Here is a 16,010-nt window from a genome sequence, read left to right on the forward strand (position 1 = left end):
TCCTTAGTTCCCATCAAATATCCCTGCCCTCATCCTGGTCCCCAGGGCTTCCCCATGAGCTGTGCTCTTCCAGGAAAGTGGAGTCTGCTCACACCATTAGCCTCCAGGGTATTCCAAAGAGAAATGGAGCCTCCACTCGGAGGAAGAACCCAGGCACCAGGCAGGGAAACATCTTTGCACTGGGGACACTGTGATGTCACATCCCATTGGAAGTTCTGTTGGAAAAGTAATAGGATCAGAAGAAAAGGGGGGGAGGGGAGAGGAGGGAAAAGGAAGGAAAGGAAAAGCAGTCACATTAGGCACATTTTGCTGCTCATGATCTTCATTTGGATCAGGGTTTTAGAAACTTTGGGTTTTGCCAGCTCGGTCTTCCCTGCACGGTGGGGCCTGGCCCATCCAGACTCCTCCTGCTCCCTGAGAACTTAGCCTCCAGGCAGGAGTGGCTTTGGTTGGGGCATATCCAAATGCCAACGGTCTGGCTTCAGAGCCCTCCCTGCCATTGTTTTCCAAGGTCCCCCTGGTGGTGCCAACCCCTTCCCCAGCCCCCAGGAGCCAGCACAGGCCTTGTCACCCAAGCAGCCAGTGTGCTCAGGGCCCACCCAGCTTGTGCGTCCTCCTGAATGCTCAGACACCGCAGTGGGCAGACTGACCCTCAGCCAGGGCCCGCCCAGGACCCTGACTCTGGTCCCATGTGACCTGGCCCTACTCACAGGCGTCTCCCACTGTCAGGTCTTGGGCATAAGGTGTTTGGTCATGAGTGGGCACAAGACATCGCACAAGCAGGTCAGAGTCCTAGAGCCAGGCCCTGCTCCATCAGCCAGCTGTCCACCCACCTTCTCAGGTAGAACACCAAGCACTCCGGGATTGTCTGACCAAGCACTCCATCATCATCCGCGGGGAGTCTGTCACCAGGCGTCTGCACACTGCCCAGGCTGCAGCCCGGAGGGATGCCTTTGTGAAGGTGCAGAGCTGCGGGGGGGGAAAGGACCCCCACCCTGGGGAAGGCCCTGCACCCCCACCCCACCCCCCGCCCCCCACCCCGCGTCTGCCTACAGAACCCCCTCCTTGCCCTGTTGATGCACAGCAGGCAAAAGCAGAGCAAGCTGGGCCTGTCTGGGCTCTGCCAGTCACCTGCCTGATGACTGTGACTTTCTAGCCTTCCTGGGTTGGCTTCTTGCCTTTACTGTAGGGGTGATGTCATATCCTTCAGTGGGTCTGTGAGCTCCAGTGTGATAGGGCATTTCTGGGTGAACCTGGAGAAAGGAGCAACCAGCCTTCTGTGCTGCAAAGACCGAGGCTTTACCTATGTTTTCTCAGGGCATCTATGGCCACCTCTTCCTGTGGATCGTCAAGAAGATCAACGCTGCGATTTTCACCCCGCCTGCCCAGGACCCAAAAACTGTACGAAGGGCCATCGGCCTCCTCGACATATTTGGCTTTGAAAATTTCCAGAACAATAGGTATGAAGACCTCAGTTGACCTGCTTTCAGAAAATGGAAGATAGGCTTAGCTTTAACTGAGCAAGCTTGAGGATAACCATTCCTCCCCATGGGACTGGGAGCAGAGGCCAGGACGAGCCCAAGTCTTTCTGCAGGGACATGGTCTGTGCGTGGCCCCTGGCACCCACAACATGTCTAGAGGAGGCCACATAGCTAAAAGCGTCCCAAGAACCAGGCTGTGGCCCCAGCATTTGTCACCCCTTTTGAGCCATCTGTTCTTCTCATGAATCTGAGTGAATTAGCGCACGAGCTTAGGGTGCAAATGGAAGTCAGTAACATTGATCCCACTGCATCTTTGGTGGGCATGTTATACTAGGTATTAGGGGGAAGGTGCTGGGTTTATGGGTCATCCCTGACTTGTGAGTTTGGTGGGGGTAAGGCAAGGCAGGACACTTCTGACCCAGTGTCCCAGTACCCTGGCTGGAAGCTGAAGAGCTAACCAGGAGGCAGGTCAGAAAAGTGACACCGAGCTGTGACTGTAATGAAGGCTGGGGGTGAGAGGAGACAAGGGTGGGGAAGGGAGCCCGGCAGTGCAGCCAAATAAGGGCACTTGATGCTCTGGCACCTTATCAAGTGGCAGGAGGAAGTCAAGTGGGGAAAATGAGGACTGAGACAAACATACAGGAAGCATCCTAGATGCAATCTAGCATAGGGCTTGGCAGGAAAGAGCCCTGGACTGATTCCAAGAAGCAGAAACCACTGTCAGAGAAGCCAAGGGGCTGGCCTGACCTTGGCATGTCCTTGCCCTAGGCCCTGTCTCTATGTGAAGTCAGAGAGTGCCCCTTGGAGAACCAGAGTTGTCAAGACACAAGCCAAGCTCACTGGGGTCCCAGGCTCCCAGGACTAGCTGGGTGGGCAGGGCAGGTGGTAGGGGGCAGGGCAGGGAGAACTACACCCCGTACGATCGGAGCTCTAAGAAATTCACTGTAAACTCAAACGTGATCCAGATCATTGGTTTCTGTCCCCAAGAGGTTCAGCTGAGCAGACTAAGCATACCTTTGGAAACCTTAGAAGAGCATGAGTAATTGGTTGTGTGGGGGCAGAGATGGGGTCTAGCCATTTATGCAAGGAGCCCTCCCTGGAGGAGACACAAACTGGGTTTGTGACAGGGTTGCAGTCTGGGGTCCTGGAAAAGGACGAGTGCTGTGTCACCCAGCACCCAGTCACTCGCCCAGTCACGCCTTCTGTGAGTGTCCCCTGAACTGTGTGCTGGGAGTGAGGAACAGGGCTGACCTGTTTTGGGTTAACACGTTTTGGGTTAACAGATGTGGAAAAACCAGTCTCAGGTATGATGAGGTTCTGCATAAAAGGGTGACCCATCCTGAGGCAGAAATACCTGAGGGAGACCTAGGGGCTGAGCAGAGAGCCTGATCATGTGGAAGGAGAGGAATGGCAGGCAGCAAGTGTGTGAAGACACAGAGACAGGAAAGCACTGGGTGCCCTCACAGCTGCAGGAAGTCCCGAGTGGCCTAGGGCCACTCCCTGAGAGAGAGGCAGGCTTTCTACTGTGTCACTGTCTGGATCCTGAAAACAGTGGGAAACCCGGGCGGATTGAAGAAAGGGATAGAACATGCTGGGGTGGACATGTCAGAAAGCTCCCGCTAGTGGCGGGTGAAGAAAGACTGAGGCTGGGGCAGGAAGAGCCCCTGGGGGCCAGTACTGGGCTCAGGGTGAACGATGAAGGTGGCCTGTACTAGGGTGGCAGCAGTGGGAGGGAAATGAAGAGGTCAGGGTGCTGAGAGAGCATGGACCAGCATTGGCAACTGATTGGAAGTGGGGAGGAGGGAGAGAGGTTGTCAGGCATGACCCCTTGGTTTATGACTTGGGCCAGGAGTAATGCGTGGGGGGACCATCTCCTGAGGTAGGGAACCCAAGAGGAAGAGCAAGTAGGAGGATTAGGTTGGGGTAAGAATGCAAAGGAGCCCAGCAGTCAATATCGGGTCTTCAGAGGCTCCTCTCAGTATGAGGGCTACTTGCCCATGGGGCTATGGCTGTTATAGGACACTTGGTCCCCCAAGGATGGTTTCCATGTCATGAAAGGCAGGCCTGGGAGAGGACCCTGTAGGCGACTGGTAAAGAGCAAAGGCAGGAGCTTGATGGCATGCTGAGCCTTGTCCTTTCTCCTAGTCTGTTTGCTATGGGGTGGAGGAGGTGAGGGGTGGGGACAGAGGTAGAGAGGAAGGAGGGGCTGTGTCAGTGCACACCGGCTCCGTGTGAATGGGGATGGGCACATGCGTGTGGTGTGTGGTATGTGCGTCGGTCAGCAACCCGTGGTTCCCTGGGGACCGCGTGCTGCACCAGGGACCGCCCTGACTCTGTCCTGCCGGTGGTTGTGGCGGTGCTGCCTCCCCAGCTTTGAGCAGCTCTGCATCAACTTCGCAAACGAGCATCTGCAGCAGCTCTTTGTGCAGCACGTGTTCAGCATGGAGCAGGAGGAATACCGCTCAGAGAGCATCCCCTGGGACTTCATTCACTACACTGACAACCGGCCCACACTGGACCTGCTGGCCCTCAAGCCCCTGAGCATCATCTCCCTGCTGGACGAAGAGAGCCACTTCCCTCAGGTGGAGAGCCCGCTCATAGTCTCCTCCTTGAGGCTGGGAAACCCCCCTGGGCTGACCCAGTTGTTGGGTTGCTGAAACTTCTGCCGGGAAGTAGCAGAGCAGCCCTACTCACCCCTAGCCAGACTCCTCTCTCCTTCGAGGCCTACCCCTGCAGGAAGCCTTCCTGGTTCCACTCACACTGCCTCTCCAGCAGAATGACATCTTAGTCACCAGTTATTTAGATTCAAGAACACACTCCAACAGGGGGTTTGGGAGTACCCTTGGACCAAGGGCTGCAGAGTGTACAAGAGAAGGCAATGCTTTTCTTCTCATTCTCGGGGAATTCTGCCTGTCCTTGGGGAGATAGACTTCAATACCATCAGTAAGAGCTCTGAAGCCAGGGCTGGGGAACCTGGGCAATTATAGGGAAGTGTGGAGCTGGGGTGCTGGCGGTGGAGGTCTCTGCTAGGGCTCAGCCCTCACTCATTGTGACAGGTCACCACCCTCGGCACCAGTTTCTTGTCTGTAGAAAGGCCCTCAGTCATTCTGAGCTCAGTTGCTTTGGACCCCTTAGGGAGCCCCTGAACCCTGTGGGTGTGCCAGCTGACCTCCCTGTGGCAGGGCTCCGGGACCTCAGCCCATCGGGTGTCTGTGTTCCTCCAGGGAACAGATGCCACCATGCTGCAGAAACTGAACACTGTCCATGCCAACAACAAGGCCTTCCTGCAGCCCAGGAACATCCATGATGCCAGATTCGGCGTTGTCCACTTCGCAGGCAAGGTGTACTACCAGACGGAAGGTAGGGGCAGCTCCTCCCACACCCCCTTCCACCAAATCTGCATCAGGTTCCAGAGGCCACAGAGAAGAGGCTGAGAATGTTAGGTCATTTTGCAGAGCTAGCAATAGAACAAAGGGAAGGGGATGGACCAGGCATGTTTTGTTTGGTTTTTTGGTAACAGCTCTATTGAGATATAATTCACATACCATGTAATTTACCCATTTTAAATATACAACTCAATGGTTTTTAGTATATTCACAGAGTTGTGTAACCACTGCTACAATTTACAATATTTTCATCACCCCGAAAAAAAACCCTCCCTTTAGCAGTCATTCCTCATTTCCGGTCGACCCTCCCCAGCCTCTGGCAACCACTCATTTCTGTCTCTATGAATTTGCCTATTCTAGACATTTCACGTGAATGGAACCGCACAATATTGGGATCGGCTTCTTTCACTCAGCATCATGTTTTCAAAGTTCATCCATGTTGTAGCATGAGTCAGGACTTCCTTTGTTTATACTGCAGCATAATGTTCGACAGTGAATATATCACATATTGTTTATCCCTTCATCAATTCATGGACATTAGGGTTGTTCCCACTTTTTGGCTATTATGAATAATGCTGCTACGAACACTCATGTACAAGTTTTTATGTGGATGTTTTTTTATGTTTTATTTATTTTGATATTCAATATTATTTCTATATTAATTTCAGGTGTATGGCATAGTGGTTAGACATTTATATAATTTAAGAAGTCATCTCCCTGACTAGTCTAGAATGCACCTGGCACTGTACAAAATTATTACCATATTTCTGATTATATGCCCTATGTTTTACTTCACATCCCCACGACTGTTTTATAACTATTAATTTGTACTTCTTAATCCCTTCATCCTTTTCACCTTGACCCCCAATCCCCCTCCCACCTATCACCCCAACAAATCCAGTACCCATCTGAGCCCATACACTGTTATTACACTATTATTGACTATATTCCCTATGCTGTACTCTACATCCCCATGACTACTGTGTAACAACCAATTTGTACTTCTTAATCTCTTCCCCCTTTTCACTCACCCCCAGCTCCCTTCCCATCTGGCAACCATCAAATTGTTGTATGTATCTATGAGTTTGTTTCTGTTTTATTTGTTTATTTTGTTCTTTGGATTCCACATACAAGTGAAATCACATTAAATCTGTCTCTCTCTGTCTGATGTACTCCACTCAGCACAGTACCCTCCAGCTCCACCCATGCCACCACAGACGGCAAGAACCCGTTCACATCTATGGCTGAGCAGTATTCCAATGTGTACATGTACCATCTGCTCTTTATCATTCTTCTATGGATGGACACCAGGCTGCCTCCACATCTAGGTTATTGTAAACAACACTGCAATGAACACATGGATGTGCACATCCCCTCGAAGTAGCGCTTTGGGTTTCTTCAGATAAATACGCAGAAATGGGCTTACTGGGTCCTTCTTTGTCTGGTATAATTATTGCTACCCTAGCTTTGTTATTTGTTTGTTTCCATTTTCATGAAATATCTTTTTCCCAACCTGTTTTTTGTGTGGTTACTTTTAAAGATTTTATTGGGGAAGGGGAACAGGATTTTATTGGGGAACAGTGTGTACTTCTAGGATCTTTTCTACATCAAGTTGTTGTCCTTTCAATCGTAGTTGTGGAGGGCGCAGCTCAGCTCCTGGTCCAGTTCCGTTGTTAGTTGCAGGGGGTGTAGCCCACCATCCCTTGCAGGAGTCAAGGAATCAAACCAGCAACCTTGTGGTTGAGAGCCCACTGGCCCATGTGTGAATTGAACCGGCAGCCTTCGGTGTTAGGAGCACGGAGCTCCAACCGCCTGAGCAACCAGGCAGGCCCTCCCATCCCTTTACTTTCAGTCTGTATGTGCCTTTCTATCCTAAGTGAGTCTCTTGTAGGCAGCATATGTAAGGGTCTTGTTTTCTTATCCATTTAGCAACCCTATCTTTTGATTGGAGCATTTAATCCATTTACATTTAAAGTAATTGTTGTTAGATATGTAGTTATTGCCATTATATTCATTTTTTAATTAAAGTTTATTGAGGTGACAATTGTTAGCAAAGTTACATAGATTTCAAGTGTTCAATTCTGTAATACATTATCTGTATCTCACATTGTGTGTTCACCACCAGGAGTTAGTTCTCTTTCCATCACCATATATTAGACCCATTCACCCTCTTCTAGAACCCCCGACCCTCTTACCCTCTGATAACCCCTAAACTATTATCTGTGTCTATGAGTTTTTAATTCCTTCATTTGTTTGTCTTGTTCTTTTGTTGTTTTCAGTTTTATTAACCACTTATAACTGAAAGCATATGATTCTCTACTTTTTCAGTCTGACTTATTTCGCTTAGCATTATACTCTCAAGATCCATCCATGTTGTCACAAAGGGTACTATTTCATCTTTTCTTACTGCCAAATAGTATTCCATTGTGTATATATACCACAACTTCTTCATTCATTCATCTATCGAAGGACATTTGGGTTGTTTCCATATCTAGGCAACTGTAAATAAAGCTGCAATAAACATTGGAGCACACCTGTCTTTATGGATAAATGTTTTCAGATTTTTGAGGTAGATACCCAGAGAGCGATTGCTGGGTCATATGGTAATTCTAGTCTTAATTTTTTGAGGAACCTCCACACTGCCTTCCATAGCAGCTGCACCAGTCTGCATTCCCACCAACAGTGTATGAGGGTTCCTTTTTCTCCACAGCCTCTCCAACACTTATTACTATTTGTCTTGTTGATGATAGCCATTCTCACTGGGGTGAGGTGATATCTCATTGTGGTTTTTATTTGCATTTCTCTGATGATTAGTGATGTTGAGCATTTTTTCATATGTCTATGTCATGCAGGGAGGCCTGCGGGGTCTCTCCTCCCGCTCCCCACAAGAGAACGCAGGACATGGTGAGGCCAAAAAGGAACACTCACAGAGCCATAGATAGGGGAGTCATAACCACTATATCCTCGCTGGTGGCTGGGTTGGAGAAACAGGAAATAGGAGCCACACAATTTTCAACCCTCATTGCTCTGTTTGCAGGCTCAGCCACCATCTTCTTGCTAGCCCCCATTTTTTTGCTAGTGTAGCCACCGCAGTTATATTAGTGGCCAATGGCTCACTGGTTACAGCTGACGGCCAACTAGCCACAGCTGATGGCCATACAATCACAGTTGATGGCCATTTACTACCTGAGCCAGCACCTTTCTATGTGAGGCCGAGAGCCTGGAAACTACTTTCTGGGGCTCTGCCCCACAGTCTATTTGCCATTTTTATGTCCTCTTTGGAGAACTGTCTCTTCAGGTCCTCTGCCCATTTTTCAATGGGGTTGTTAGTGTTTTTGTTGTTTAGTTATATGAGTTCCTTGTATATTTTGGGTATTAGTCCCTTATGAAAGACGTTGTTTGCAAAAATCTCCCATTCAGTTGGTGGCCTCTTTATTTTGTCGATGGTTTCTTTTGCTGTGCAGAAGCTTTTAAGTTTCATACAGTCCCATTCATTTATTTTAGCTTCTACTTCCCTTACCTTTGGAGTCAAATTCATAAAATGCTCTTTGAATGCAAGGTCCATAAGTTTAATACCTGTGTTTTCTTCTATGCAGCTTATTGTTTCAGGTCTTATGCTTAGGTATTTGATTCATTTTTATTTAATTTGGGTACATGGTGACAAATAGCAGTCCAGTTTCATTCTTTTGCACGAGGCTTTCCAATTCTCCCAGCACCATTTATTGAAAAGGCTGTCTTTTCTCCATTGTATGTTTTTTGCTTCTTTGTCAAAAATTATCTGTCCATATTTATGTGGGTTTATTTCTGAGTTCTCAATTCTATTCCATTGGTCTGTGTGTCTGTTTTTCTGCCAATACCATGCTGTTTTGATTATTCTTGCCCTGTAGTACAAGCTAAAGTCAGGGTGTGTGATACCTCCAGCATTGTTCTTTTTTCTTAGGATTGCTTTGGCTATTTGGGGTCTTTTGTGGTTGCATACAAATCTGATGATTCTTTTGTTCTATTTTTTTTTTAATGCCTTTGGGATTTTGATGAGGATTGCATTAAATCTGTATATTGCTTTGGGTAATATGGCCATTTTAACTATGTTGATTCTTCCAATCCATGAGCATGGAATGTCTTTCTATTTCTCTCTGTCTTTTTCACTTTCTTTTAAAAACGTTTTATAGTTTTCAGCATATAGGTGTCATGCGGGGTCTCTGGTCCCGCTCCCCACTTAAGAACGCAGGACATGGTGAGGCCAAAAAGGAACACTCACGAAGCCATAGATAGGGGAGTCATACCACTGTACTCTGCGCCTCTCTGCAATCCGCGCTTGCTAGCTCAGCCACCGTCTTGCTAGCTCCATTTTGCTGCTAGCATAGCCATGGCAGTTATATTAGTGACCAATGGCTCACTGGTTACAGCTGACAGCCAACTAGCCACAGATGATGGCCATCCAATCACAGTTGATGGCCATTTACTACCTGAGCCAGCACCTTCCACGTGAAGCCGAGAGTCTGGAAACTGCACTCCTGGCTCTGTCCCCACATAGGTCTTTCACATCCTTGGTTAAGTTTATTCCTAGGTATTTTATTCTTTTTGTTGCAATTGCAAAAGGAATTGCTTTTTTAATTTCTTTTTCTGAACTTTCATTGTTAGTATGTAGGAATGCAACGGACTTTTGTACGTTGATTTTGTAGCCTGCGACTTTACTGTATTCGTTCACTGTTTGTAATAGCTTTTTGGTGGAGTCTTTAGGGTTTTCTATATATAGCATCATGTCCACTGCAAACAGTGACAATTTAACTTCTTCATTCCCAGTTTGGATGCCTTTATTTCTTTGTCTTGCATGATTGCTCTGGCAAGGACTTCCAACACTATGTTGAAAAACAGAGGTGATAGGAGATAGCCCTGTCGTGTTCCTGAACGTAGAGCAAAGGGCTTCAGTTTTTCACCATTAATTATGATATTAGCTGAAGGTTTGTCATATATGGCCTTTATTATGTTAAGGTATTTTCCTTCTATACCTATTTTATTAAGTGTTTTAAACATAAATGGATGTTGTATCTTGTCAAATGCTTTTTCTGTATCAATTGATATAATCCTATTTTTGTCCTTTATTTTGTTTATGTGGTGTATCACATTGATGGATTTGCATATGTTGAACCATCCTTGTGCCCCTGGGATGAACCCCACTTGGTCGTGATGAGTAACCTTTTTAATGTATTGTTGCATTCGATTTGCTAGAATTTTGTGTAGGATTTTTGCATCTGTATTCATCAGAGTTATTGGTCTGTAGTTCCTTTTTTTGTGTTGTCCTTACCAGGTTTTGGTATCAGGGTAATGTTGGCTTCATAAAATGCGTATTGTCTCTTCTTCAAATGTTTGGAAGAGTTTGAGTAGGATTGGTATTAGATCCGCTTTGAAGGCTTGGTGGAATTCACTATTGAAGCCATCTGGTCCCGGACTTTTGTTTTTGGGAAGGTTTCAGATGATTGATTTAATTTCGTTACTGGTGATCGGTCTATTTAGATTTTCAATTCTTCGTGATTCAGCCTAGGAAGGCTATATGTTTCTAAGAACTTGTCCGTTTCTGCTAGGTTATTGAATTTGGTGGTATATAGTCCTTCGTAGTATTGTTGGATGATCCTTTGTATTTCTGTGGTGTCCGTGATAACTTCCCCTCTTTCATTTCTGATTTTGTTTATTAGTGTCTTTTCTCTTTTCATCTTAGTGAGTCTAGCCAAGGGCTTGTCAATTTTATTAATCTTTTCAAAGACCCAGCTCTTTTTCACAATAATTTTTTCTATTGTCTCTTTGTTCTCTAGTTCTTTTAGTTCTGCTCTGATTTTTATTATTTCCTTTCTTCTGATGACCTTGGGTTTCATTTGTTCTTCTTTTTCTAGTTCTTTAAGGTATAACATGAAGTTATTTATCTGTGATTTTTCTTGTTTCTTGAGATAGGCCTGTAATGATATAAATTTCACTCTTAAACTGCTTTCTCTGCATCCCTAAAATTTTGGTGGGATATATTTTCATTCTCATTTGTTTCTATGTGTCTTTTGATCTCTCCTCTCATTTCTTCTTTGACCTGGTCATTCTTTAAAAGTATATTGTTTAATCTCCACATATTTGTGGTTTTTCTCTGCTTTCTTTTTGCAGTTGATATCCAATTTTAAAGCTTTGTGATCAGAGCATATACTTGGGACAATTTCGATCTTCTTAAATTTGCTGAGGCTAGTTTTATGTCCCAACATTTGGTGTATCTTTGAGAATGTTCCATGTACACTAGAAAAGAAAGTGTAGTCTGTAGTTCTAGGATGAAGTGTTCTATAAATGTCAATTATGTCCATTTCATCTAATGTGTCATTTAGAGCTGCTATTTCTTTTTTTATTTCTGTTTGGATGATCTCTCCATAGATATCAAAGATGTATTTAGGTCCCCTAATACAATTGTGTTTTGGTCAATTTCTCCCTTTAGTTCTGTGAGCAGTTGCTTAGTATATTTCGGTGCTCCCTGATTGTGGGCATTAATATTGATAACTGTTATGTTTTCTTGTTGTGTAGTCCCCTTTGTCATTATGAAATGGCCATCTTTGTCTTTTGTTACATTTTTATCCCGAAATCTGTTTCACCTGATATCACTATGGCTACACCTGATTTTCTCTTGATACCATTTGCTAGAAGTGTCAATTTCCACCCTTTCACTTTGAGTCTATGTTTGTCCTTGTAGCTGAGATGTGTCTCTTGGAGGCAGCATATGGTTGGGTTTAGCTACTACTTTGTGCCGTTTTATTGGTGAGTTCAGTCCATTTACATTTAGGGTGATTATTGATATGTAAGGATTTCTTATCATTCTATCTTTGGTTTTCTGGTAAGACTGTATCTCCATTGTTTCTTTGCTTTTTTGTTGTTGTCTATTATTTCAGTGTCATGGTATTCTATGATTTTTTTCCCTCTGTTTTTTCATTTATTACACTACATATTCACTTATGGATTTTATTTAAGTTTTTTAATTGGGGAAGGGGAACAGGACTTTATTGGGGAACAGTGTGTACTTCCAGGCCTTTTTTCCAAGTCAAGTTGCTGTCCTTTCAATCTTAGTTGTGGAGGGTGCAGCTCAGCTCCAGGTCCAGTTGCTGTTTTCTAGTTGCAGGAGGCACAGCCCACCATCCTTTGCAGGAGTCGAACCAGCAACCTTGTGGTTGAGAGATGCATTCCAACCAACTGAGCCATCCGGGAGCTCAGCGGCAGCTCAGCTCAAGGTGCCGTGTTCAATCTTAGTTGCAAGGGGCGCTGCTCACCATCAATCTCTTGCGGAACTCGAGGAATTGAACTGGCAACCTTGTGGTTGAGAGCCCATGCTCCAACCAACTGAGCCATCTGGGAGGCAGCTCAGCTCAAGGTGCCATGTTCAATCTTAGTTGCAGGGGGCACTGCCCACCATCCCTTTTGGGACTCAAGGAGTTGAACCAGCAACCTTGTGGTTGAGAGCCCACTGGCCTATGTGGGAATCGAACCGGCAGCCTTCGGAGTTAGGAGCATGGAGCTCTAACCACCTGAGCCACCGGGCTGACTCTGATAGATTTTTTTTAATGGTTACCATTAAGTTTACGTAAAAGAAAATTTCATATTTAGCATTCTTACTTTCAGCATTCTTACTTTCTCCATTTCTGTATTCCAATTCAGGCCTTTACTCTCCTCCCTTTTATGTTTTGTTGCCACAAATTGTCCCTGTTGATAGTGGTCGAATAGCCTCCTTCAGTATTTCTTGTAGTGCAGGTCATGTGTTAGAAAATTCCCTCAGCTTCTGTATGTCTGGAAAGGTCTTTATTCCTCCTTCATATCTAAAGGATATCTTTACTGGGTATATTATTCTTGTCTCAATTTCTCTCTTTCAAAAGTTTGAATATTTGAGTCCACTCCTTCCTGGCTTGTAGAGTTTCTGCTGAAAAATCTGATGATATTCTAATGTGCTTTCCATTATAGGTTACCATCTTCTTTTCCCTGGTTGCCTTGAGGATTCTTTCTTTGTCGTTAATTTTTGACAGCTTCAATACAATGTGACTTGGAGAAGGCCTGTGAGGGTTGAGGTAATAGGGGTTCTATTTGCTTCTTGGATTCGAGGATCCAGTTCTTTCCACAAGATTGGGAAGTTCTCTTCAACTATTTGTTTGAATATACTCTCTGTTCCCTTCACCCTTTCTTCTCCTTCTGGTATGCCCATTACTATTATGTTGCTCTTTCTGATGGAGTCAGAAAGTTCTTGTAGAGATCTTTCATTTCTTTTAAGTCTCAAGTCTCTCTCTTCTTCCATCTGTGTCATTTCCAGATTTCTATCTTCGATGTCACTGATTCTTTCCTCCATCTGGTCAACTCTACTACCTACGCTGACTATTGCATTGTCCATTTCTTTTATTGAGTTCTTAATCTCCAGAAATTCTATTTGGTTCTTTTTAAAAATTTCAAACTCTGATGAAATGTTCATTTTGTTCTTTGATTGTGTTTCTGAGTTCATTAAACTGCCCGTCTGTTTCCTTGCATCTCGTTGAGTTTTTTAAGAACTGCAATCTTGAATTCTCTGTCATTTAAGTCACATACTTCCATATCTTTAAGTTCATTTTCTGGAGACTTTTCATTTTCTTCCTGAGCTGTCTTCTTACCTTGGTTATTACCGGTGATTAATGATTTGTTATTTCTCTTCCTAGGCATCTACAGGAGTGGTTTCTGCAACAGGTTGATAAAAAGAGGTCTTTCTTTTGTTTTCCAGTACTTGTTGGTAGAATGTTTTCTCTCCAACTGCAGCCTTTTATTCTCTCTCACACTGCAGTGTTTTATTTTCTCTGCCCTTTTCCAGCTTCTCACACAATGGGGGAATTCCCTGGAAGACGGGCTTCTCCTCTATGAACCTGCTCCATGAGGAGATGTGGAGAACTTGAAGTTCCAAAGCTCTTCCTGCACCAGATTCAGAGCCTGTGTGTTTAAGTAACTCTGTTTACTCCTGCAGATATCCCCCCGATTGGTGGGAATGGGGGTGGAGTGGGTTGTGAGAGGTGGCCCAGAGAAATGGCGGTGACCACCACCACAACCAGTCCTGCTTCCTTGGCTCCCTCCCCTTTCCCTGAACTAGTTGGGCTGCGAGTCCGTGTCTGCAGACCACAGTTCTCAGAACTGCAAATATTCTGTTCTTTTGATCTGACACTGCTACTGTTGCGCTTCTAGCACTGGGCAGGTGGGGGCGGGGCGAGCTCTGGCAGGGTAGGGAGGGGGCGGCTAGTCTCAGTGCCTAAGGCTTCCATTCTCTGCTGTTAGTGAGGGCTTAAACAACTTCTTCCCTCAGTCTTTGCTCTGAGGTCTCTGCTGTGAGCATTGGGTTCAGACGTGTTATATGCTGTCCCCTCAGGGCTGTGGGCCATAAGCAGAGCCCTAGCAGTCCAAGTTCTTCCCTGTCCCACAGCTGCGGTAGTTCCGGGATGGAGTGAGCTTGGAGCACTGAGCGAGGTCTGCGTCCTGTGCCCGTGCCGCCCCATCTCTGAACTTCTCCCTTCCCACTTGCCCCGCTCACACAATTTGCCCACCTTTAGATGATTTCAGTAGTGCGCCTTTTAGTCTTGCCTGTCTGCTGCGCTGGGAGTCCTTTGTGGAGTTATAATTGTTCAATTTGTTGTATATTCCAGGGGAGATATCAAGAGGCTCCCTGCACACCGCCATTTTATGACATCATCCCTATTATTCTTATTTTTATGTTTGTTTTTCTTTTTTGTCTTAAAGAAGTCCCTCTAAGATTCCTTATAATAGTGGTTTGGTTGTGATGAACTCCTTTAGCTTTTTTTTGGCTGTGAAAATCTTTGTCTGTCCTTGGAGTCTAAATGATAGCTTTGCTGGGTACCCTTGATTGTAGATCCTTGCTTTTCATCACTTTGAGTATTTTCTGCCAATCCCTTCTGGCCTGCAAAGTCTGTTGAGAAATCAGCTGACAATCTTATGGGAGCTCCCTTGTAAGTAACTAACTGCTTCTCCTTTGTTGCTTTTAGGATTCTTTGTTTGACTTTAACCTTTGGCATTTTAATTATGATGTGTTTTGGTGTTGGCCTCTTTGGGTTCATCTTTTTTGGGACTTCCTGGGCTAGTATATCGATTTCCTTTGCCAGGTAGGGAAGTTTTCCATCATTATTTCTTCAAATAGGTTTTCAGTTCCTTGCTCTGTCTCTTCTCCAACTGGTACCGCTATAATGCGAATATTGGTATATTTGATGTTGTCCCAGAGGCCCGTTAAACTGTCCTCATTTTTTTGGATTCTTTTTTCTTTTTGCTGTTTGGTTTGGGTGTTTTCTGCTACTTTGTCTTCTAAATTGCTGAATTGATCCTCTGCTTTATCTAATCTACTGTTTTGTTGTTGTTGTTGTTGTTGTTTGTTTGTTTTTATTGGGGAAGGGGAACAGGACTTTATTGGGGAACAGTGTGTACTTCCAGGACTTTTTTTCCAAATCAAGTTGTTGTCCTTTCAATCTTAGTTGTGGAGGGTGCCGTTCAGCTTCAAGTTGTTGTCCTTCCAGTCTTAGTTGTGGAGGGTGCAGCTCAGCTCCAGGTCCAGTTGCCATTTCTAGTTGCAGGGCGCCCAGCCCACCATCCCTTGTGGAGTCGAACCGGCAACCTCGTGGATGAGAGGACGCACTCTAACCAACTGAGCCATCTGGGAGCTCAGTGGCAGCTCAGCTCAAGGTGCCATGTTCAATCTTTAGTTGCAGGGGCCATTGCCCACCATCCCTTGCGGGACTCGAGGAATTGAACTGGCAACCTTGTGGTTGAGAGCCTGCACTCCAACCAACTGAGCCATCCAGGAGCTCAGCGGCGGCTCAGCTCAAGGTGCCGTGTTCAATTTTAGTTGCTGGGGGTGCTGCCCACCATCCCTTGTGGGAGTTGAGGAATCGAACTGGCAACCTTGTGATTGAGAGGATGCGCTCCAATCAACTGAGCCATCCGTGAACTCAGCAGCAGCTCAGCTCAAGGTGCCGTGTTCAATCTTAGTTGCAAGGGGCGCTGCCCACCATCTCTTGCGGGACTCAAGAAATTGAACTGGCAACCTTGTGGTAGAGAGCCCGTGCTCCAACCAACTGAGCCATCCGGGAGGCAGCTCAGCTCAAGGTGCCGTGTTCAATCT

The 16,010-nt window shown here is 45.7% G+C and overlaps 1 protein-coding gene across 3 annotated transcripts in view; it reads left to right on the forward strand.

Annotated features, from left to right (window-relative positions):
* MYO7B (myosin VIIB) overlaps nt 1–16,010 on the forward strand; it is a 138,540-nt gene that overhangs the window by 57,691 nt on the left and 64,839 nt on the right. For all 3 annotated transcript variants that reach the window (XM_074334550.2, XM_088794524.1, XM_088794525.1), the window contains 4 exons: nt 842–961; nt 1,318–1,460; nt 3,853–4,063; nt 4,706–4,841. In XM_074334550.2, the coding sequence (XP_074190651.2) occupies nt 842–961; nt 1,318–1,460; nt 3,853–4,063; nt 4,706–4,841 (610 nt within the window). The remainder of the gene's footprint in view (nt 1–841; nt 962–1,317; nt 1,461–3,852; nt 4,064–4,705; nt 4,842–16,010) is intronic.

The sequence above is a fragment of the Rhinolophus sinicus genome, chromosome 17 (assembly GCF_057876585.1).
Source record: "Rhinolophus sinicus isolate RSI-liver-muscle chromosome 17, RSI-T2T, whole genome shotgun sequence".
Lineage (NCBI taxonomy): Eukaryota > Metazoa > Chordata > Mammalia > Chiroptera > Rhinolophidae > Rhinolophus > Rhinolophus sinicus.